This window comes from Grus americana, chromosome 4 (genome assembly GCF_028858705.1).
Source record: "Grus americana isolate bGruAme1 chromosome 4, bGruAme1.mat, whole genome shotgun sequence".
NCBI classification, from domain to species: Eukaryota; Metazoa; Chordata; class Aves; order Gruiformes; family Gruidae; genus Grus; species Grus americana.
The window spans coordinates 15,799,783-15,825,002 of record NC_072855.1 but is presented as its reverse complement, the minus strand read 5'-3'; the positions used below and the strand labels follow the sequence as shown (position 1 = coordinate 15,825,002).

Below are 25,220 nucleotides of genomic sequence, written 5' to 3'. Positions count from 1 at the left end.
GAACTTGCTGCAAAGCCAGATGTTTCCTGTTGTGCATTTGATTATTGCTTCCTTTGAACTTGTCATGGTACTTATTGAATTGCATCCTATTATTTTTAGATCGTTTCTCATCATATAATCTAAACTTTTCTCAAATAATCTTGCAGTCTCTACCAGTTTGTTGTCATCTGTGAAATTAATTTAATAAGCGTGCACTCTATTTTACGAGCTAAGACACTCCTCATGAAACTATCAAGTAAAGCTGGGCTGAGACAAATGACTGGAAAACTTGACTTGAAAAAAATCTTTTCTATTGACAGTGAGTCAATAGAAAGCAGCTAATTTTGTATGCGTTGTATTGTTTTTTTAGAATATTTGTGAAAATTTCATGTGAGGAACAGTGTGCAGTTGCTGGAATTTTTTTTCCAGATGTGAACACCATGAGAACAAGTGCAACAGAAGCCAATTCTGACTTTATTCCTCATTTATGAGATACTTACTTTATTAGGGTGTAGTGGAAAGCAGGGACGGAAGACTCAATAATTGAGAGTGATTTGTGAGAGCTGATCTTAGAATTATGGAGGGGAAAAGGTGAAGTATTTGGACTATTAATAGGCTATGCTTTATCTTATAAGATATTAGCTCTGAGGAATCCTCAGTAATCTCTGTTTTGAGTATTTATTACATGTAACCTGGCCCAAATACATAGGACTCTATTGGTTTTGACTTCTGACTACATTTTTAGTTTCTCCTTTGAAATTTTAAAGCTTCCCAGTACTTCTTGCTTGTCTTTTACAACAGTGATGGAAGGGATCTGGCCTTTCTTCCCAAAGGAGAGCAGAGACACAAAGTGCAGAAACGTACAATTGAACTGCTTTTATTTTTAATTATTTTTTTGAAAAGAGAACAGTGAAACTCCAAATAATTTTAGCTAAAATAAAAGTCCTTCTCCAGTCTGATTTTTATCTTACTATTAGTGTGAAGTGCTTTTTGAGTTTTTCATAAAACATAGGCAGTTTGGAATATTTCTAATTTAAATAATTGTGCTGTTTACTGAATTGTCTTTTTTTTTCCCTTCTAGTTCACTTAGCATCTGAATTTGGAACACATGGAATGCAGGACAAATACTGTAATGAAATGTGTTTATTACAGAAGCTTGTAATTCCTTTGATTATTCCTCAAAAGAGACAATGCCATTATTTGTTACTGCTAATGCTAATAATTTAGACTGATGCAAATTTTACCATATTCAAATGTTTTTATAACCTGTAACATTTTAAATATATCTTTTTATTTAGGGTATTCTCTTGGTTTATGATATTACCAATGGCCAGAGCTTTGAAAATTTAGAAGACTGGTATAATGTGGTAAAAAGAGTGAATGAAGAATCAGAAACACAGCCACTTGTGGCCTTGGTTGGAAATAAAAGTAAGTTATTCATACTTAAATATTAATTGAAATACTCTAGATTTTGCTCTCTGTTGAAGAAATGGCACAGGGCACGTATCTTTAGTAAAATGAAACTCAATGCTGTGTACAGGTGACATATTTGGGTGTACCTCAGGATTCTGGTTCTGGGTAGTTAGGTTGAGGGACTTGCTGTATCATGCTTTGCCAAGCCTGCAGCCTCTCTGCCTGTGCTTTCTTTAGTTGGAGAGCTACACACAGGTGTAGAGGGATATTTCTCACCCATGTTTGAATTTGATAGGGCTTCAGGATATAGCCATGGTATGCATCTAGAACGGAGAACAGGGAAGCATTCCTGGATATAATAACAGGTATATCTCATGGTTCTGTATGTTGAGAGACTGCTAAATTAAGTACTGGTATATATTATTTAAACTAACTGCACTATGCACTAGACATAATCTTTATGAGGTGCTTATTAGCTTTTATTGCATGCTATCTGTAGTTTTGCACGAGGTTACTTATTTCCTGTTGTTCTGGGATTTTTTTATCCCGTCCTCTTTTTCATCATGTAAGTATGATATAACGGTTTTCTTCTGAACACCAAAATATGCCACTTTAAATAACCATTACCTGGTTAGTTTCCTAATAGGATGAATACCAAATTCCCCCATTTCCACGTAAGAAATCGTACAGAAATATCCTTATTAGCATATCTGAGGTCTTGATCTTGGCTCTCTTACCCTTTTTCTATTGAAGATGATAGAAGCAACATAAAGCAATTTTAGAAACAAAGTGGTGGAAGCAAGTATAGATTTTTTTTTTACAAACATTTAATGTACATACATTTAATGTACATAAATGTACATACATTTATTTGAACAACAAAAGCTAGATTTGAATTTTTTGACTTTCCAAGTAATTTATGTCCATGTCACAATGTCCCTGTCATGAACAAACCTGAAAAAAAGACCTCATCCAGCAAGTTAATATTGTTTAAAAGCATTTGAAAACAGTGTAGAAACAACACTTTAATTGAGAACTGTAGTGTTGTTACTGTGATGCTGTAACATTTCATGATATTAATTATGAAAGACTACTTATTTTCTGGGAAGAAAACAGAGAAGCTCTTAGAGTTACAATATATAAATAGCACTTCTGAAAGTATAACACAGACAGTGTTGTACTCTGGTAGACCAGAGTCAATAATACAGATTCTGTTGAAATTCAAATGAAAAATATTTTTCACTGATTTATATTTTGCCCCCAAATTAGACTTCCTAGCTGGTGTTCTGCAAATCTTATTAATTATTTACTGTAAGATACACTGTAACATAGGATAAATAACGTTCTTTTTGCTGGAGTGACACCATAGAGGTAGAAAATTAGACACTGGTTTCCATTTGAAGGAGTTTTCTCTCTTTTATGTACCTTAAGTATATATATTTTTTTCTCATATACGTGCCTGCAGTTCTTTAAAATCCGAGTATTTCCTTGGGATCATCTGCAAATAGAATACGGTTTTGTAGATGAGTTTCCAGATAAAGGCTGACACTGACTAGTGAAAGGGCTTTCATTTTATGAAAAAAGGTAGCTGAAGGGACAATGTGCTTGCTACCTTGTTTTCCTTCAGAAACTGTCTATAAAGAACAAAAGCAAACTATTGCTTTCACTTGATCCTAAGGATGTTTGTTGTTGCACTTGTTGAGCATGCAGGGGGTGCTACTTAGAGGTAAATTTTTTCGCTTTATTTTTATTTCAGCATGATAAAAATGAAGCTTTTAGAAGTGTATTGCTTTTCTGAAAACAGGAGAAGAATATCTAGGAGGGCTTCCACTGCAATACTTTAATGGCCTGTGAGAGGTAACTGTAGTAAGGCTCCTTTTGTTACATAAATCTTAGAATCATAGAACAGTTTGGGTTGGAATGGGCCTTAAAGACCATCTAGTTCCAACCCCCCTGCCATGGGCAGGGACACCCTCCACTAGACCAGGTTGCCCAAAGCCCCATCCAGCCTGGCCTTGAACACTTCCAGGGAGGGGGCATCCACAGCTTCTCTGGGCAACCTGTTCCAGTGCCTCACCACCCTGACAGTAAAGAATTTCTTCCTAATATCTCATCTAAATCTACCCTTTTTCAGTTTAAAGCCGTTACCCCTTGTCCTGTTGCTACATGGCCTTGTAAACAGTCCCTCTCCAGCTTTCCTGTAGGCCCCCTTTAGGTACTGGAAGGCTGCTATAAGGTCTCCCTGGAGCCTTCTCTTCTCCAGGCTGAACAACCCCAACTCTCTCAGCCTGTCCTCATAGGAGAGGTGCTCCAGCCCTCTGATCAGCTTCGTGGCCTCCTCTGGACTCACTCCAACAGGTCCATGTCCTTCTTATGTTGGGGGCTCCAGAAGCTGAATGCAGTACTCCAGGCACAAGGTGTTTCTACAGAAGCATGGTGTTGACTCTTGCATATTATAAGCTACCAGTACTAACAAGTTCTTCATGTGGAATCACTGTGTTCAGAATAGTTCAAATTCTTTACTCAGTAAGTAATAATACACTCGTACACAATGCAAGAGCGGTAATAGGTTTAAAGCCAAGAAAAGCCATTTGATGAATTGATGAACTTATTTGACCTCCTGCGTCATATATGAGAAATACTTTCAGTCAGTAGTTTGTGTCTCAGGATTGTACTTGGTTTTTGAGCTATACATGTGTTTTAGGAAAATATCCAGGTATGCTTACTTAAAGACTAGAAATGTCTATATCCACAGGCAAGTTATTCTAACGCTTAACTTTCTGATAAAAGTTTTTAAAAAATTGCCAATTATGCAATTTTCATTTTTTTCATTCATAACAATTGGAAAGCATTGGGTCAGTATTTAGGTACCTAGATAAGAATTTGGAAGCCTAGCTGAAACCATCCATTTTGAAACCTTGACCTAAATTTAGTGCTGCTCTTTAAAGTATACTCAGCTTGGCTTAGGCTCCCATTTGACCGTTTTCACTTACTTAGACTGTCTGAAAGAAATGCGTATTTTTTCATTTTGGGGTAAATGCAACTGGGATCTCTGCTGTAGTGCTTCAGAAATAGGAATAATGGTATAGTTTAAAAAAAAAGAAGCTTGGAAGAAAGCAATGAGAAATACTTTTCTTCACAATGAAATATAGAAAACTCTACATATGAATCCTATTAGATGAAAATAAATTCTTTGAGCCATCTTTGTCATTGAAAACAAGTTACTTCAAGTATAGCAATATATGGTACATGATTGTGTACTAGCTGTTAAATTGTTTATAAAACTGCGTGATTTTTTTAGTGTTTTTAATTTGTAGTCATTCTGTTAGTGTTAAATTTTCAGGAATTTCTGCAGTATTCCACCAAACTTGAAGAAATTGTTCGGTGCTGATTTAAATGAATCAGTGCTACTTTTGATTATTTTATCATACATTGCAATATATTAGAAATATGAACACAGTAAGCTACTGTGTGCCTGTGTAAAGCATGATAATTAACTTCAGAGTGCTGGCAATTTATTAAAATGTCCTGACGTGATTGTAAGAGATTAAGATTTACTCATTGGAAAGGTAATTTCTACATAGAAACCTCCAATCATTCTCTGGTCTCTCATCCATCAGAAATTTATTTGAAAATAATAGAGTAGTATGAATTGAGATCTACTAAATTCTGGACCTCTCCACCTCTTTTTTTTCTTTTTTTGCCCCCCCCCCCCCTTTCCTTTTTTTCTTCAGGACTAGCTAAAATGAAGGACTGTCATTGCTCACTAATATATTAAAAATAATTGGGATAACAGGAGCTTCAGAGATGCAGTCATCCTTTGTGAAAGTGGTACTTTATTTAAGGTGACTGTCTTCCTCCTGGGTGCTTAAGTTTTATTTTTCATTCTCTCTTCCTTCCCATACATTTTTTTCATAGCTTGACCTACACATTTGGTCAGAGAGAGTAGAAAACTGTTTTGAGTCAAGATCTTTTCCAGATCTGCTCCCTGCACTTACATCTTATTATCAGTTATTTCTGTCTTACGGTAGATTTTTTGTCTGTGCATTTGGTAAACAGTAAAGGAATTGTAAAATTTAATGTAGAACTTTTCATATTAACTGTAAATCATAAGATCTTAATAATCCTAAAATTTACAGTTGGTGTTGAATCTTAAATTTAACTTTCCTTGTAACTTTGTGGTATTTTAATCTTATTTAATACAAAGTATATCTGGTGTGCTTATTTCTGTGTTGCTTATTCCACTTCATTTGCACCAGAAGTAAGGGAGTAAACCTAATTGTTAAGATTAACAAATGCTTTTGAGTTTCAATGAAGTAACTTAAAACTTTTGTAGATATGTTGCAGTCAAATACTTTGACCTATATCATATAGGGTAAATTGAACTATAGTTATCAAGTGAATTAATTGTGTTTTGTGCACTTAGGATCTTTGCTTAAATTTGGTTTTGACAAAGTTCAGTAATCGCAATGGATCTTCTAGTTGTTAGTGTGAATTAGAGAGGTTTTTATAGTCTTTTGTATGACTGATGATGTTTCTTTCCTTTCTACCTTGACTACTTTATATATTTTCCTCTGCACTAATCTATAAGCAGACTCCTCAAGTGTCGTACCAACGTTTTCAGTGGATATATTGTAAACAAAAATTAACCCAGGTTGCATGGGAGCTGCACTCTTTTTGATTTATAGCTACCAAGATGGTCTCAGGGCGGTGGTTATCTGTAGCTTACATAGGGGGTAGAAATTATCAGGTACCAGTGTATAGTGGATGGATGAATGATTTCTATTCTTAGAGATATTAACCAGATCCACTCCTCAATAAAGACTAATAACTCAGATTTTTAAACAGTCTTCATGACAGATGAGGGCACAGAGGAGAATGCATCAACACTAATTAAGAATGTTGACCATTTGTTCGTCTTAGCCATGATTAATTGATCTTGGAATGCTATCTCTGAACAGGAAGTGGTATGCTGTTACATCGTGAAGTTTAAAGGTTACATTTTAGTGTACCCTTTAACTTGCATTTACATACAACGTAAATGTTTTTACCTATCTTATCTGAGCGCAGAAACATACATTTTTCAGCCCAGATACAAATGAATGCTTGGTGTACTGCATACTCATGTGAATCTGGCTGGTAATAGGACGTACCCAGTCTGTTATTGCCTTATACACTTAGTGTCCCCATTGTACTCAGAAAATTTCTTCATTAATATAAATTTTGAGATTCTGGCCTATTAAAATTCAGAACTATGCATTCATTCTCTTGTCCCTCCCAACCTCCCTCAGCTGTTTTCTGTTCTTGTTTCCTTTGGGCTTGCACTTGTTAGGTCCTTCACCTGTAATTAAGACAAGTGTTGAGCAGTAAATGCAAAGACCCTGTTCTTTTGAGTCTCATGCTTGATTAAACTACAGTTCCTATATGCCTGACAGCAGATCCAGTCACCTGAGCCTGACACATGCTCCTGGGATTGGAGGGTAAACTACTTATATGTAGAGACTCCCTTAAAAAGAAAACCTTGTCCTGTACTACGGTCAACTTACCAACTCATTTGAATAAATGTAGAATGCTCCCCTGTTTTAAAATATGTATAGAATGTTTGTCTCAACAAACTTGTAAGATTAATAGAAAATTGCAGTCTTATGGATTTGTTTGTTTCAGTGGCTGGGTAGCTTATTTAAAATTATTTTTAACAAGAAACTTCAATTAATGAAAGGGAAAATCACAGGTGAAAATGCTGTTTTATTCACCATAATAATATATTTCCAACCCAGTGTCTGAATGTTGTCTGTATTACTTTAGGGATGGGACCAATCTAGAAACTTACACATTTTAGAGTGATAAAATTACCTTGCTTGTCTGAGAAGGCATCTGTCTTGTGAGATTTTGATCCTAAATCATGCTTGGCATAGTATTAATGGTGCTGGCTACCATTGCTGTCAAAGTCATCTATTTAATTATGTCTGTTAAGTTGCCATGTGGGCAAGTCTACTAAACTGTGATGTATGCCACACAGAGATATATAAACAGAGCCTGAGTCTCAAGTGTGGTTCTTTAGAAAGTAGCTGAGCTCGCAGAAAATTATACAGAACAAAGGAAGGAAAGTTTATTGCTGTTGTGTAGTATTTACTTAGACATATTCCACTGCTGAGAAGGGAAAACACTTGGCAGGATAGATCATAAGGATCTGGGCGTATGTACTCCATTCTCGCCCCAATCTCCATGTAATCTGCTGTGGTAAAGGTATCTGGTTGCAAATCAGCTAATGTTTTCCTCAGACCCTTCTTTCAGAGTCTTTCATAAAATGATCTCGTGAATGAGAAGTCACAATGGACATGGCAGCTGCTAAATCACCTGGTTAAAGGCAGATTTTTAGATTTCTGGACTTTCTTCCAATGCTGCAGCCCTTACTGGAGCATGTATAAAGGGTAGAGTTTGATGGTGGCTCTCAAAAGCCAAGTGGCCTGTGCCACAGTACCAACAAAAAAAAAAAAAAAACAGAGTGGAAAGAGGAAACCTTTTCTGTCATGCTACTCAAAAGATGATTTCATCATTATCACAATTTTCTGCACTACCTGTCTTAAGACCGGTTTCTGATGTTCAACACAGATAGGATTAGCTAGTAGTGAGCTTGCTTTTTGATTTATGTTCTGCTGCAGTATGGGATTCAGTACAGGGATGAAGCTGAATAATATATACGTCTTTCCCACAGAATTTCTATTACCATTATACCACTTGTCTGAGTTTGAGATTTGTATAGCTAGACAGAGCCCTGATATAAACAGGTGTAATTCTATGAAAATCAATTAATTTGCATTCATTTGAACCAATACAGATTAGATATTGTACAAACTGTTTTGCTGAAATTTAATGTTTTCTCATTTGGATCATATGATACTTTGACAAGAAAGTGAGGGCAGTCATGAACTAGTCCAACTGACAGACTGTTCTTATGTTAGCCTTTTTTTATTTTAGTTGAGTGTGAATAACTTGCTTTCTTCTTCCTGCACTTAAAATCTTGAGGCTGCACTTCAGGTTTTTATTTGCACACATAAGTTTTGCCTGCTAAGACCAACCAAGTACTAAGACCAAGTTCAAGGACGTGCTAGAATATTGTTAGTGTAGTTGAAACTCAAACGCCAATGTGACAGAAGTGCCGGTAAATACTATATTCTCATTTGCTAATGGTTATGCTTAAATTCAGAAAAATCTTTAAGGATGTCATTGAAAAAATGGAAGTAGAAGTAAACTGTTTAAATACAAAGGTTAGAACAGTATATGTATCCTGTTTTTATAATAATACACAAATGAAATGCTGAGAGATCTCTTACTGTTTCCATGGATTTTGTCTGTAGTTTATTTAGCAATGTAGACATACGTCTAATAAAAAGGATGCTGCATAAACCATAGTCCAGGCTGAATGTGCTTCTGTTTTTGGTTTAGGTAGAAATGTTTTTTCTGGCTGCGTCCTTCATACTTAGGTCTTCTTACAACAAATGGAAAGCCCTTAATTGTGCCTAAGGGAATAGTTAATCTATGGTGGACATATGGTGGACAAAAGCTGAGTCTAGTAAATGAAAAAAATTATAAACAGAAAATGTGTGAATGTCTGCACAGTCTGAGAGTCATGGGAGATATTGTGCTGTTGGATTGTAGCTTATTTAAAATTATTTTTCTATTCTTTTCTATTAGAATATTAATGTAGGTCAGTGCAGCATGAAATAAGTAGTTTTAAAACCCAGTCAATTTCATGACTATTTTACTGGATTGAAAAAAAATACCTGTTTTTAAGACAGGACAGAATTCCTTTTCTTTGGAAGTTGTCCTGCTCCCACCTTTGCCATATGACATAAATGCAATTTGATTTCATTAGTGGAGTGAAGCTCTCTGAAATTTTTAAAAGTTATAACATTTGATTGGGGGCAGTTAATCAGTGTTAACCCTGAGCAGCTCTTGGGCTTTATGGATTCAAGCATTATATGTGGTTGCACTGCTCCAGCAAAAGGTTAAGTATTAATGGAAAATGTTCACAGCTCTTTTACTCAAAGAAAACATGTTACTTGTAAGTTTTCTTTTGATTTTACTTTTACAGTTACATTGAATGTCTTCATTCATTTAGCCATCCATAAAGCAAATATTGTTGCACATGCAGTGGATAATAAGTCTTTTTAGGACTACTTGTGTGGTATGTCACAGATCATTAACTGCAAGTAACCACCTGACTTGAGAGAAGTCTGGAAGCATCATTACAGTGAAATAAGCTTTTATTTCTGTATCACTGCAGCACATTGATTTGTAGGAATGTCTCCATTAACTACTGTGGAAATATATTCTCATATATTATTATTGAAGGAAGTTGATGAGAGAGGATAACCAAATTTCAAGTGTGAATAGGGCATTAGTAGTAGGATTTTGGACAAAGTGGGGAAAAAACAAGTGCTGTTGTAGCATTATTTTCTATTTAAAAGCTAGATAAGTCAGTAAAAAATCTTTTGTAATGCTTCACAGTTTCAGAGTCAGACTAATAAAACATAGTAACAGTTTTACAGTATTTATGTATACACTGCAACTTCAACTGAAATGCATATAATAATTGAGTATGTTTGCTACTCCATACAGGCAGAAAGTGTGGAAGAGAAGTTTCTTCCTAGTCAGCAGGGAAAACTCAAGCTTTTTCTATTTATTTCAATGAACCATAAAAAATTTAAGACTTTTATTGGAAGTAACCAGTAATTGTTTCAGCTCAATTTAAAGGATGAATGATAGCCTAAGCTAATATGGGCAATAATCATAATGGATAACCACCATTAATATGATTAATAGGAATTTGTAGTATGAAAAATGCAATTCTGAAACATTGTCCTGAAAATATTTTTAAATATTTGATGTTCTTACAGAGATTAAAGTTAAGATAATACTGTAGGATTATCTTCCCATGTTGCTGTTTTTGAGAATAATTTGGTCTCAGACCTTTTAGAAGAAAAATACAATAGAAGATGGATAAATGAGTGTTCAAATCAGCCTGTCTTAGTGGTATAGTATGAACTGTGTGCATGTAGATTTAAGAATGAAGAAAAATTATGGAGAATGCATTATATGTGTGTTTTAAAATTGTACAAATGTCAGGACATTATGATGTTTATTGGGGATTTGCAAGAGAAGTGGAATATAATATATATTTTCAGTTTAGTCTACAGTTATAGCTCCATACACTTGATATAATGAGACATTCTGAGTTTATGATGCCCATTTCAGAATAGGAACATGTATACTCTGCTAAATGACTGGCTTTTGGTAGATCTTTAAGCATATTAATACCTTTATGACATTAGCACCTCTGGTTATGAATTATTCATTGTTCCAGTATTTGAGATGCATGTCTTAATAAGATTCTGAATGAGCTGCAATTTCTTTGTGCTATCTACTTTGGTTTACTTTATAGGTCAGTTATTTTTGAGGAAAAAAGGTATTTGAAAAAAGGTATTTCATTATTTGTCTGTGTAACAAGAGACTCTGAAGTAACTACTAAGGCATTATCAAGCTTTGTTTGATCTTAATAGTTAAGCCAGGTAGTTTAAATGCAGACAGTGTTGCTGTTGTTATTTACACTCTCTGCTTCCAGCCCTCATGATATGGAGGATAACCTCAAAATATGTTTGCTGATTTCAAAGGAGAGATCTAAGATTCTGTAGTGCCAAAAAAATCAGTGTTAAAAATCATTTAAGATTTGCTGAAACGTGTTGATTGAGGAGGTGGAGTACAGTTATGATGAACAGAAAATTAGAAATCTAGCTTGTTTACTTAAAATAAGATCTTGAAAGAGGAGGGCTTTATGTACATTATACATAGTTTCTATTTAAAAAATACCGAGTTCCGTGTGAATTTTTCATGATATATTTTAGCTTTTTTAACTCAGATTTTTTGCAGAAGTAGTGCTTTCAAAATTTTATCTCCATTGTTTAACAATGCAACAGTATATTTTGTGAATATGACAAGAGAATTGTAAATATGTAACTTCTGCCAAACTTTTTGAGAAGGTTTAATTTCATTCCATATATTTGTCCTTTGATCCTTGAGCACGAGGAGTAACCATCCCATCTCATCCAGACTAGTGTTTTTAACACTTAAAAATTTTTAAAACTGTACAATGAGCCATCTCACATTTGCTGCATTCTTTTATTCTGTATGGGGAATCACTGACCTTAAGATAAAAATTTTGGTTGTTTACATAGGTGTAAATTTAGAGTGCCTTTAGTGAGCTGCTCCAAATTTACTCTGATGTTTTCATGACAAGCCCCTAGATTATAATATTCTTTTTGATTACTTTTTGTATATTTATACTATGTGGTCTTTCTTTTGTGGTAAGTATTGTCCAATACATGTACTTAATTATTTGTGATAATAGGAATATATCATACTAGTATGTGATGGTAGAATTCATTAAAGTTTTGAAATATGTATACAGAAAAGAGGAATAACATTACCTTTTTCTGACTTTGACTAGACAAATCATTCCTAAGTATTCCTATGTAATAGCATTTGAAAACTGCTATCCATGAGGATCCATAAGGATCATTGCTCTTTGTTTCAGATGCTAAGCAAACACACATTCAAAAAAAGCTACAAACTATATAGTTGAATGGAACACACAGAATAATAAAATGTCTTAAGGAAGGCTCACTTTTGAAAAATACTGGGATATAATCGTTATGTATAAATATGAGGGCAACTTTAAAATGCTGGGTTTTGTAATCTTAAGCATTTTTTGTGGTAGATAATTTAAAATGAAGGCTGGAAAAAATAAGTTAAGATTGGTACAGATAGCACACCTTTGATATTGTGGAAAGAAAGAGACACCCTCAGTCACTAAAAACTTACTTTATACGTTTACAGAAGTTTGAAAAGTCATTTGCTGTAAGTGTGCAGAAGGAAGAAGGCAGTGTATGGGACTTGTTGGTCAGGCTGTTAAGTTGAATTGTTTCAAAAAACCCCTGTTTTAATGGTTGGACTTGATGATCTTAAAGGTCTTTTCCAACCACAATGATTCTGTGAAAAATATTTTTATGTTCTGCTTCCCACATAGAAGAAAATGGTGGCATTTGGGAGTCTACTTCTCAGTCCCCCTTCAAAACCAGTGTGGAAAAGCTTGAAGTATTTTGATGTAGAGATGCCACTGCGATGTCTCATGGGAAGTGTAGTGCTGATGCTTCTCTTCCCATTCTCCTATGAGCTATAATCCTGATGGTATGGGTATAAAGGCTAGTTTTGGTTTTGTTTTATTTTTCCCTTTATGTCTTCCATGATGTATTACAGTCTTTTAGATATGATAGAACTTTGTGAGTGTAATGCATTATGGATACTGTCCAACTGGCAAATCCAAACCTGGGAGAAAACAGTGTAAGCCAAACAAAACCCCCCTCTCCTTAGGCATGATACTGATCTTTCTGAATCAAACTGTTCTGTTCTCTTGGTTAGAGTTTTTTTAGGGAGTTAGTTTTATATGGAAAAAGGATTTTTTTCTGAGCAGAAAAAGCAGTTTTCAGTATAATAATAAAACCTTAGTTGTTCTGACTGGTAACTCTGGACTAGTCCAACTGTAGAGAGTTTCCTGAGTTTTTTCTTTTGATCCATTGTTCAATTCTAAGAATACTGTTGCGGTAGTTTATTTTAATAACGTTACGCTGTACTTGCAGATAATAGAGGAACAAGAGCCTAGTCTGGTTATATTGCAATTCTACAAGGTTAAACATGGTTCTGTATGAAGAGTACTGACAGTTCCTTCACAGCAATACTCAGTAAACAATGCTGTAAAGAAATCTGATAGAAAGCACTGTATAAAGCAGTTGTAAAATATGGAATACACGTTCAGGCTGTAGAAGGGTTCTGGATTTTCATAGAAGTTACTTATTATGTTCTTTACTCTGTTAGTTCTTGTCATCCTACAGTAACTTCAATGCAATAAGTTACAATAACTGTAACTTTCTACACTACTACTGATGTCTATCAGGAACAATTAGTGAAAATGTCTGGACTTCATAATGTTTGAACTTACATGTTTGGGTTTTTTTAATGTGAAGAGGTTTTATTTCTTAAGTTGTCTCAAGGTACACAGTAGAAGGAAGCAATGTAATGAAACAGTAAAGAACAGTTATTGTAGAGATCTCTATTGCCAGCTAATACATCACCTACTGAATAATTAACAATTAACAATTTTCTTGGGCTGGCTTTTTAAACTATATATGTTACAATGACCTCCTCATATGCCATAAGTTTTGCAGTTTTATTTTGGGAATGGTGTATCCAAAAGATTTTTAGAGAACAGTTACTGGTGTAGTTGCATGTTTAAGTGGTTGATCACCAGGGCAATAATGCTGGTTTCTGAGCACAGCCAGTACTTTTTCCAGCTGCTTTATAGTGATATCTTGAAGCTTAAAATGTAATCTATATGGGTAAGCCACAAAAGCCACTATATATTAAAGCAGACTCTGACAGTAAATCAAAATTGAACAGCTGGCAACACTACTAAAGTCATAAACTTATTTATTAAAAAAACTAAACAGAAGAATTATATTAAAAAGAGAGGAATATGTTCTACAGACCAGTGGATATAGCTTAAAACCTGGAAAGTGCTGCAGATTAAGGGCCCAATTTATGAACATCTGTTCTGGCAGTTTCTCTGAGATTCTCATGTTCTTTACAATAAAAGTGTGAAACATGTTTTCCCCCCTATACTAATCATGCTTTTCTGCAGTTCATAAAACTTGCGTTGAGCCTTATGCAACTGGGCCTGTCTGCTTTACACACTTGCTAGAGTAATTACTATTCATGGAAGAGTAAGTACTATAGCAACATCACAATCCCACGGTATACACTTATCTTGACTTGTTCCAAGCAGTCTCATTGGCTTCAAAAGCAGTGAAAGAACACTGAAGTTTCCTTCATATATTTAAACTTTGAGCGTGGCAATGAACTAATAATGGAAGCAGGTTACTAGAGAGCAAAATGGACGGAAAGATGTCTTGTACATGGCTTCTCTAAAATTGAAGCATACTTACAAATCCACTGTTTTGCTCTGTAACAGTCACCAAAACAACTGTTAGTTTGTTTATCACTCATCTCTTAATTTTGAAAGAAATGGTCATAGAATGATTAATTACGATGTTTACACTGAATAGCACCTTACATTTTTGTTATATGGACAAATATGTGGGGATAAGCTTTAGGGTATTATTGATGTGCTTTGAGAGGGAACTGAAAAATCATAAATTCAAAACTGAGTGTGTAGTTCTACTGTCAGCTGTACTGTTTTGCCTTTGATGTCAGCGTGACCAAGATTTGTTTCGGAGATTTTAGCCACAAGCCCTGTTTGATAATCAGACTTGATCTGCATGGCACAGGTCATAATATTTTGCTGTCTAACTCTTTTTTCATGGCTAGTAATTCAGCCTCAACTAGAATAGATAATTGTGAAAAGGCCATCATTTTTTCTCTCAAGCAGTGCAGACTCTACTAACATCCCAAGCCCTGCTGCCATTAGGAGGCAGAGTCAATCTCTCAATGAAGTCAGATATTAGGAAACCAAGGTGCAAAGGAAACACTGAGCAAACATGCAATAAAACCACTTTCCTTGTCCTGAGCAGATTATATTGCTTTATTGATGAAAATGGTTATGCTTTCATTCCATTTGAATTTGAATAGTTTCACTTAGCCTTTACTAGGTTGCAGAACCATATGCTTTTATAGTTGTTTAAGCTGAAGAGAACACTTCCAGCTAAGAATCCTCAAAACAGGAAAATCTCTGTGCTCCTTTTGGGAGCTAGCTTCTGATATGTTTAGAGTCATACTGACTGACAAAAGGGAAAAGAAAGAGCATTTCTGGTATCCTTTGGACGAAGAAATATCTTGTGGGAACAAGGCATTTTCTGTTTCCATGCCATCTGTTTTTGAGCATTTTATAGTGTGAGTGCATCTCTGTGATCTTATTTGTAGTGTGTATCAATTTCTGAGATCGCATGGCCATTTTTTTTTCCGGCTAACTTGTAAAATATTAAGGAACTGTATTTCTGCCAAATGCATAGTCATTGATAGTTCCTTTTGTCTTTTCATCGAGCGATACTTTCATAATAGATTTATATATATTTGTAGTGCTGAGGGCAGTACTATTAGGTAACTAAACCAAAAGTAACTTATAGCTAGTTCCTAATTATGGAAGTTGAATTTTCTTTCTGCACTATGGATCATTTTATCTGTCAGTGGTGTACAGTGTATTAATCTTAGTTCTTAAAGCATGGTTTTATTTGTAGAAGGTTCAGAAACATTAGTGCTTTATCAGCATGTTTACCTGTGGTGAACTTTTATTTGTTATGTCTGATGTGTTAAAGTGCACAAATGTAATTTATATGCACCTGCATAAAATATTTTACTTGTGACCTGGGTTTCATTCGCCAGACTGTGCCTTGGATTCAGCAAGGAACTAACCCAACAGAAATCAAGGCTTCATATCATCAAAGACGGTATCAAGTTCTGTCCCAGAGGAACCCTAGGCAGGGATCCAGGTTGTAGGTTTTTTTTATTGGACGTGAATAGGATATTCTGGATTCCTGGTTTTGATTAGGTCCAATTTTCATATTTGTTATGAGCGCTTTATTTCTCATCCTCAAGTGTCTTGCATGTGGGTGGACAAGGGAGACAAACAGATGACTGCATCATTAAAATTTTCCACCTTCCTCCCTCTGTTAGGCTATGCTGTTCAGGCTGGATTACGTGTCTGTCTTCTTGCACTTTTTTATCCTCTCCATTCTCTTTACACCTAGTCCCTTGTGCTTGGTGCAAAGGGAATGCTCTTAACGTTGTTGGTTTTCTTCTTTGTTCATAGATATTCTGGGAGTGCTGCTTCATCAGCCCGGTATGGACACCAGGTTTTTGTTCTTTTGGGTTTTTTTTTTTTTTTAATAGTTATGCTTTGAGAAGTGTGGGTTACTTTGCATATTTTCGTAGTATATTAGACATCGTATAAAAAAATCTAGCAGCTTCTCTGGCTGAATAAACTTGATGGATGAACTACTCAGGTCTTTTCGTTTAAATAGTAGCTGTACTAGTGCACTGAAAAAGATTTCTTTTGGAGCTGTTACAGTCTACAGGGTATATAATCCATGTGGATTAATGTGGTATTTCCTTCATAATCCTATGAATTTTCTGCCTTAAAAATACTTTTATGTTTTTCCTAAGAGTTTTAGTAGACAAGACCCTTTAAATATGTGGTGATATCTAGAATTATTATAGTGTCATTGTGTTCTTTTGTACTTAAGGCGTACAAGTAGAAATAAACCGTGGCATTTTTATTCTCCTTTCTTTCTGTGGTTTTTTTTTTGTTTGTTTGAATTTAGTATATAGTGCTATGTATTAAGTAATTAGGCCAAGAGGGCAGAATTTTTGTGAGTATGCTGGTGCTTAAAAATGTAGACTGCTGTCTGGTGGGATTTTCAAATGTGGTTCAACCATTGCCTAGTTGCCCAATAGTTGCTTTGCTTCTTTAAAAAGTCCCCCTAGGAATACCTGCCTGCATCTTTCAGTATCTCAGTACTGTTGTAAGTCTGATTCTAAACGTTTAATTATTCCAAGAAGACATGTAAATACAGGAGAAGTTAAATTCTTTTGAGAACCAAACCAGTAAATATATGGCATTATTAGTGAGCTAGTTCTGAATTTTGTGTCTGAGTTTTCTGAGTTCCTAAATGTATTTGGGAATAATATTGGAACCTGTGAAACCACTTCATTCTGGAATTAATTTTAGGATTGCTCTGAAGGAAGAGCATAGTAGATAGCCAAATTCTATTTGCAAAATACAGTTTAATTTAATTTTGGAAAATGTTTCTTAAGAAACATAGAGTTAACTTCCCATTAGCTAATCACTTAAGTGTGGTGCACACTTAGTTTCATGAAACTTATTTTGTGTGTTTACTCTACCTCACTTCTTGTTCTGGAATTCTTTTCCCTAGCATCAGCACAGCTGCATCATCCATTTCCACGGTCCTTTTAACCTCCACTTTTAATTAAAAAAAAATTAAATCAGATGCTGTTTAAAGCTTCCCGTTTAGTTTTGGGAAAATAAAAGTTCACATCTAGCTTAGGCGTGTGTGAACAGCTGTTAAAAGCCACAAGCAAAACGATACTTATAAAAGTGGTAGGGGGAATTTTAAGAGCAAGCTGCCAGTTTGACTGTACTTTTCAATAGCTCTTCACTTTCAGCCAAATGGTTTTAACAATAATTTTGTTTGAAAAAAAACCCTGTGTTTTATAGAAGCAGCAGCCCAAGCAGTTAGGCCAGTGGTAATAGGAGGCAACTTGCCATTTCTCTTTAACTTTTTATGAAATTTTTCTTTGAATCTGAGGAAATTACTCATTAGAGAGGTTTGAGGGGCTGATGTCCACCCATGCCCACCCACCATGCAGGTACATCTGTCCCCATCTAATTCTAATGAGGGATCTTGTTCACTGAAATTCCTGAGTTCTAAGACTAAGCGTAGAAGGATAATGCTTCCCTCGCGTCATGTTTTGCAGGCATTATAGTCCTGCTCATGACTTAAGCATTTTGAGGTAATTATAGGATTTCTTTTTCAAGTCTGAGTTACCAAATCTGACTAATCAGTTGGACAGAAACATGCGGGGAATTTATCAGATGTTGAATATTTAAAAGAAAGAAGAAAGATTTAGACTGTTCCTTGTTCAGTTCACCTTCTGTACCGTAAGGAGCTTTCAGAGAGAAAAAAAAAAAAGTTCCTTCAAGAACATTTTGTCTTTACTGATGGAGTGGGGGGGGCTGGAGTATAAAATGCTTTGCAACCTAGTAAGCATGTATACGTACCTTGGGAATTTGGGCAATTTTCTTTGGGCCTGTCCTAGTTGGTCCATTCTGTAAGCGAGATGTCATTGCTGCAGTGCCTTCCCGGATGTATGGTGGCAGCCTGTCTAAAGAGGTGTGACCAGTCCACTGTGGTAGGGCAACAGTAAGTTCGCTTAGCTCCAGGTTACTGTGTCAGTGTGCACTAATACTCATTCAGAGCATGGATCTGGATGTAGAACTGTCTTCATACAGTTTGGAAGCCTGGGAGATACATGGCTGTAGCACTGGCCTGTGCTACACGTGGCATATAGATATAACCTCCTGTGTGTGAGTGTGACAGAATAAGCTTTGCATGGTAACTTGTGCTGATCCACTGAAGTGAGATGTCCCCTGAGCCACATTTCCTAATTAAGTCTTTTGACTTTTTCATGGAGCAGCCGAATGATAATAATCATAAATGCTTTTGAAGTTTCTTCAAAGCTGCAATTTTTTTTTTTTTAATTGAGGGTGTTGAGGTGTCTGTTATCTTTTCATCTTAGCAGATTACAGCCTGTGCTAACTGCTGCTGTCACTAAAACAGTCTATCTTGGGATTTGTTGCTTTGTTACACTTCTAACTGCTGTGTTGGGGTTTCCACGCTGGTGTTATACCTTCAATATCACTTTTGCCCCCAAGAGTGTAGCCTGCAGTGTGCAGCCTAATGTTTCAGATTTGAGGGTTTGGTAGTGATTTCATTTGACATATCCCTCTTTGCAATATGCCTGTGTTTTCTTTGCGTAGGCAACTAATGAAGTTGAGTGGGGTAGCAATGTAAATTCTTTCAAAGTTATTTTGTTGTTGTTTTCTGCTTATATGCTTAAGTATGTTATAACTTCATATTATTAGCAAGCAAGAACCAAAAAGCTTGTCAATCACTTCAAATTTCTTGGATGTCTCATTGTTGTGGTGTTTAATCAGAATTCCCTAAAAATTTCCCGCTATCATTTCTGAAAAGAAAAGAAACAAGTAGGACAAACAAAATGCCAGTGAGTATCCCTGTACCAAACTGTAAAGCTCTTATAGGACTCCATCGATGATGGGATTAGAATTTTGGGTATAAATCACAGAATTATCCCGAAGAATTAGGAAGTTTAGGTGGTCCCAGTCTACACAGTGCATATTGGAGGGCAATAATCACCAGAGGAATGAAAAAGCTTTTATATGGGGAGGGACAAACCAGATTGAGTTCATTAGCAGTAGGAAAAAGACAAACAGGTGTATAAAACTGTGCGAAGAGACTAGAGAACAATTATATAGCATCTTCGCCATACAAACCTGAGGAAATCTCATGCCGTTTTATTAAACAGCAAGCTTAAAATAAACAGAAGAAATTATTTTTTTCACATTGTGAATAATTAAATTGTGGAAGTCCTGTTCATTGACTGTTGTAGAAGCCAAAAGTGCTTGGGTTCATAAAAGGAACCACAGAGATTTGTGAAGGGCTGGTCCACCAATGACTATAAAACATTTCAGCTGTATTCCTTGCAACCTGGAGATGTAGTGTCAGGCTGAGGAACACAGTTTGTCTGAAAGTGAGGTGTGTATCAAGGAATGATTGTTGTACTGTTTCTTACTTTCCTGCCTCAATACCTGCTGTTGACTGCTCCTTGAGGTGTGTTACTGGCATAGGTTATACCAGCCCTTCAAATATCAGATTTTAAAGAAAAATTCTTGACCTTGAGCTATTACAGTGTCTGCTCTCTTGCTCCACCATCCAAAAAACCCCGCCGATCAGCGAACAAAACACACACCCCTCCCTTCCCATTTTGCCATCAGTGCCTTAGGTTGTGTAGCTGTATTTATATATATTACTTTGTAGCTGGTTGGTTGGAACAGCGCGGGTGAGAGAATGTGACCTGGATTCTGGTGGTTGCTCCACAGTCTCTCATTTATTTTTCAATACAACAGTCTTTGGATAAAGTAATTAAGAAATCTGTGGGATAGAGAGAGGCACTGAGTATCTGAGTAATCCCTAGTGATTAATTTTAGGCCCTCAGGGTCTTTATAGTATCTGCTGTTAACAAATTCAGCTGTGTTAGTCACGCAGACTCTCCTGAAAATGCCACTTCTTTCCTAGACTATATTAAAGATGTTTGTTTTGCCGAAAAGTTCTAAAAATATAATTTGCTGTTTAATATTTTTTTATAAATATGCTTTAAATGGAAGTATGATGGTGACACAATTTTTTAGAGAATGCTCAGTGGTGGCCTAAATGAATGTTTAACCATTAACTAGAATCTCTTTACTATCCTAATTTTGAAAACTTCACCCATGGAAATTATGCCTCCATGCCCTCTTAATGTATACTAGAAGAGGAGGAGTGTACTAAGTCAAAAAGAAAATAGGTCATTATCAGGGCTGTGCTAAAATTTTAGTAGATAATATCTTGGGGTTATTTACGAGGTACTTGTTAACTTCTTGACTCATATTCTCCCTTTCCTTTTCAAACCTAGCAAAGGAAGTGCTTCTTATCCTTGAGGACTCCTAACTATAAAAAGTAGAGTGGGTTTGTTTAACTGTTTCAGGTTGTGACTGACCAAATGATCTGGGAAAATACTCTTTCAACATCTAAATTCTGCTGTAAGTCTGATGTAGCTGATTTCTCTAACTTCAACAAAAATTGAACGAAGCAGAAACTATTAAAGTCGTCTTTGGTTTTAGGAAGTTTTAGGAAAAAAGTGTTAAAAAGTTTACAAAATGAAGTCCCAGCTGAACCTTAACTTGCTTAATATTTTCAAATTAAAGTAAATCCTAACAAAAATTTTTGAGTGCGTACATGTGTCTAAATTTGGCTGTTCCCAGTGTTGTGTTCCCCACAAGGCTCAGCCCAGTCTGAGGAGGTTGTTTCGCAATTGGCTTAACCCAGTTTCGCTTTTGTCAACCGTAGTCACGGTAGCACTGCACAGAGAGTTGGTTCAGTTCCCTGATCCAACCTAAACTGAACAGAACAATGGGAGTTGTTCTGGTTTGAATGAACTCGTGGATTCCTTTTATTCTGCAGTCCTACTATCACATGGGGAGGTTTGGAAGTGCTTGGCCAGCAGAACAGGGAAAGCCAGGACCATCCATTTGATTTGCAATCATGGTAGCTTATGCTCCTAAAGAAACTACCACTTTTCTAACTAGCCTCAGGCCAGTCCCTTCTGCTGAACTATCTACTTTCTTGATGGAAGGTTTTTTTTGTATAGGTTTTTTTTTTGTTGTTTGTTTGGGTTTTTGGTTTGGGGTTTTTGGGGTTTTTTTGTCTTTGTGTTAGAGAAAAGAAGTGGGAATTGGATTGCTCTGCACAGCCAGATGGACAGGTTAGCTCTGAAAAGAATATGGACCCTGCTTTGTTAGGTGTGTAACAATCAAATTCTGTACAAAGTACTTTTCTTATTCCTTGGGTCCTCTATGTATTATATAGCTTTAAAGTCTCTGACAAAGTTGTTAACAATTTTTGTTCAGTCCCTTGTAGCTAGCCTGATGAGTTGATGCCTCTTGCTTATCTGAGACTGGTCAATACTGTAAAGTTACAATGTTAGTATATTCTGTCTCACTGTGCCATCTATTTGATGTTTTTAATTTTTTTTGAAAAATAGTAGACATAAATATTGTAGAAGAGCTTTTGTAGCCTTTCCTCAGTATCTGAATCAATTATGACCTTCTATTAAGTTAATGAAGTTTTGGACCGAAGTGTTCACATAATGATAAAAATTTGTCATGAAGAAAGAAGTTATATGCTCATTCTATTTGGAGACAAGAACAGTTCTTCAATACAATGATGAAGCAATGATTGATGTATTGATTGAAATTCAGGGGTTTTTTTTTGCCTGGGTCACTAGTTAGTGAAATGAAATATGTGATTTGGCAAATGTGAAAGAGTCCCACTTCTACTGTCTGGTTTGAAATCATCATCTTGTTGAAATACAAATAGTTTGAATTCAGTTCTTTGTAGTCTTTGAAATGCTGTGGTTGAATTTAAGAAATAGCTGATAAATTCACTATCAGTGATCTGAATATGTTTGGTTTTCATTTCCCCTTTTATAGTTAATCAAAGCATGTTATATTTCTTTACTAAGCAGTCTTACTTTTTTCGCATAAAAAGTAATTTAATATAAAGTTGAGTTGTACTATTAATTTTTTAACTGCCAGTTGAAAACAGTTTGGCTTGGTAATAATTAGTTACAAAAGCTTCCAAATGGAAGAAAAACTGGGCTGCTGTCAAATGGGATTTGATACACATGGAACAGTTAAGCAGTAATAAATTGCCTAGTAACTGAGTAATTTCACTCAGATATGTGCCAATCTTGCCTCTACATTGAAAAAAGTTTGGAAGAAGAACTGATGTTTGAAATTGCTTAATGCTGGAGGTTTATTGTAATAACAATAATACTGACTTGGCCTGATCTTTGAACGTTTAAGGCTTGTTTTTATATCCCAGTGAATGATTTCATGTTCATTTATAATTTTTGTTGTGGGAGAGCTCCCAGAGGGGTATGTAGGAGAAACACTAAGTGTCTCCAACTCTTTATTACATCTGCTGGAAGCAACAATGGAATCAGGCATGGAAGGGCCCTGGAGCTGACCTGGGTTGGCTCTGTTAGGAGCAAGTGATTCAGGGTATTGGGTAAAAGCATCACACTCAAGAGGCTAGCCAGTTTTTTAACACGGCTTTTTCGTGTAAAATCAACAGGAGGGTACCTGTGGAAATGGCCTGTATAGATGGATGCAGCAGCAGCCATCAGGAATGCTGGAGTGGGTCCTGTGAGGAAGCGTTATTTATTAGGTAAATGCTTTTTATAGGAAGAAGTTTTGTATTAGTAGTTTGTTTCCAAGGCTTCATGAAATATATTACTCTATGTTCCTCTGTATTATTTTGAAAACATTGTTTTAGGAACTTCTATGTAAGGATAAAGCTTTTCGCTTGATGTTATAGTATGCCTGGATTTACTATTTTTGGAAGAAATTGCTGGTACAACTGTACCTAGCTTACAAGGCACTGTAGAAGGTTTGAATTATAGGCAGAACTGCAAATGTATCTAACATTTTATGGGGGTTTGGTGAGGGTAAGGTAGGTGGGATTTTTTTTTTTTGTATTCTGTCTATAATTACAGACTGCATCTAATCTCTTAATAAGGAGATGTTGGCCTCTAATAACATTAAAAAAATAGTTTTTCATATGCAATAGTGAGACTGACTTTGTTAACTTGCCTGCCCTTTTGAATGCTGACAAAGAATTCAGCCCTTCTGAGCTCATGGAGGCTGCAGTTCCATGATCAGGTGGTTTTGCAGTAAAGCTGGTTTACAGCTCCAAGTAGCACTGCTGCCCCACAGGAAATCAGATCTGTGACTTAATCTGGGTTAAACAGAATGTTGCAAAAAGAAATGGCTATTTTTAACATGGATCAGCTCATTGAGCTTCATAAGCTCGTATGAGTTGCCTGGCCTCCTAAGTAGGTGAGGAGAAAATAGTGCACTGTGGCATGAGGGTGGGACTGAACAACCAGGAGTGGGACAGGTTGGTGAGATTTTCTGAGCTTTGGTGCTGGCATCAGTAGGTCTTGAAACTGTGGCCAGAAAGTCTTGCTGTTGACTGCAAAAGGAGACAGATGTGAGTGACTGAAGGTAGGGTCTAAGAAATGTTGTGTGAGTTTTCATTAAGATCCCAAGACCTTGAGTTGATGAAATTATAATTAGTTTTATATTCTGTGGCTGTCAATCCACTAAACCTCTGTGAATTTTAGAATGGTAAATCATTTAGTAGTGTTCTTAGTATTTAACTGAAGATAACTATACTTTGTCCCGAAATTGATAAATTCAGTGATGATGTAGTAGATACATCAAAATTAGAGAAAAAATTTGAAAGCGATGAAGAAAAGCTGATCCATCCATGGGTTGCAGATATATTGGACTAGCACCATCTTCTGAATGTTTAGTACATTACAGCTTTATGTCTTCACTAAGGTATTAAAGAACATTTAAAAAAAATATTCACTTAACTTTGAATTTCAGTAATCATAGTACTGTAATATCTTTTTAAAACTCTATTGTGTTTGAAATCGTTAAACCAAACCAAAGAATATCTATAGTTGAATTAATGAGAAATTTAGAATATTTTATTTTACACTTCTTTAACCTCTGTCCTAAAAAGTAGATTTACTATTACAAGGAGGGAAATTATTTTGTGGAAAAAAAAAGCTATTGAAGTCCAGCAATTGTCACTAGTAGCTCAGCTAAATAAATCAATTTAAACAGGTTTTTATGTTGTTTCAGTAACCCAGGTAAAAATAATTTCATGTTGAATCAAAGAAGGGTCTGTTATTATTTTTCTGTCTGTAAGTTTTGTTTCTTAGTGCTTGGGCAGTCATTAAAGTTCAGTATAGGGAAGTTTGGAAACTACTGTCAAAACCAGTAATGTGTAATCTAAAGAGAAATGTATTTTTTGAAGTTAGGCTCATAGAAATTCATTTGTCCGGAGGAGTTCATATGAACATTTTAAAATATATATATTGCAGTCATCGTAGTGTTAAAAATATTCTTACAGGATTATGAATCAAGTAATTCTGTGTTTCTCAATCTGTTGTGCTGTAAAGGGTAGTATTATATTGGTGAGAGAAAATGTAGATTTTTTAAATGGTATAACTTTTTTCTTGTTAGTGTCACTAAAACATTGCCAATTAGAAAATGATATATCACTTGAAACTTTTTTTTTTAAATTAGTATGTTTCATTACTGTGTTTGTGAAGGATGCTGGATCCAAAAAGTGAAATATTGTATTTATTACTTGTAGAAACTTTTAAGAATATGAGAAGAAATGCTGCAGCTAGAGTTGCAGAGATAAAAAATAATTACATATTTTTATGCTGTACTGTATTTGAGTTATGGTACTTAATGAACAGAATTGTCATTTCTCTGAGATGGTCACCCTTATGCTATTACTGTATCATTTAAATGCTGTTAC

At 35.5% G+C, this 25,220-nt stretch overlaps 1 protein-coding gene across 3 annotated transcripts in view; it reads left to right on the top strand.

The window, feature by feature from the left end:
• RAB28 (RAB28, member RAS oncogene family) overlaps positions 1 to 25,220 on the top strand; it is a 68,792-nt gene that overhangs the window by 21,984 nt on the left and 21,588 nt on the right. For all 3 annotated transcript variants that reach the window (XM_054825325.1, XM_054825323.1, XM_054825324.1), the window contains one exon: positions 1,278 to 1,407. In XM_054825325.1, coding sequence (XP_054681300.1) covers positions 1,278 to 1,407 — 130 coding nt within the window. The remainder of the gene's footprint in view (positions 1 to 1,277; positions 1,408 to 25,220) is intronic.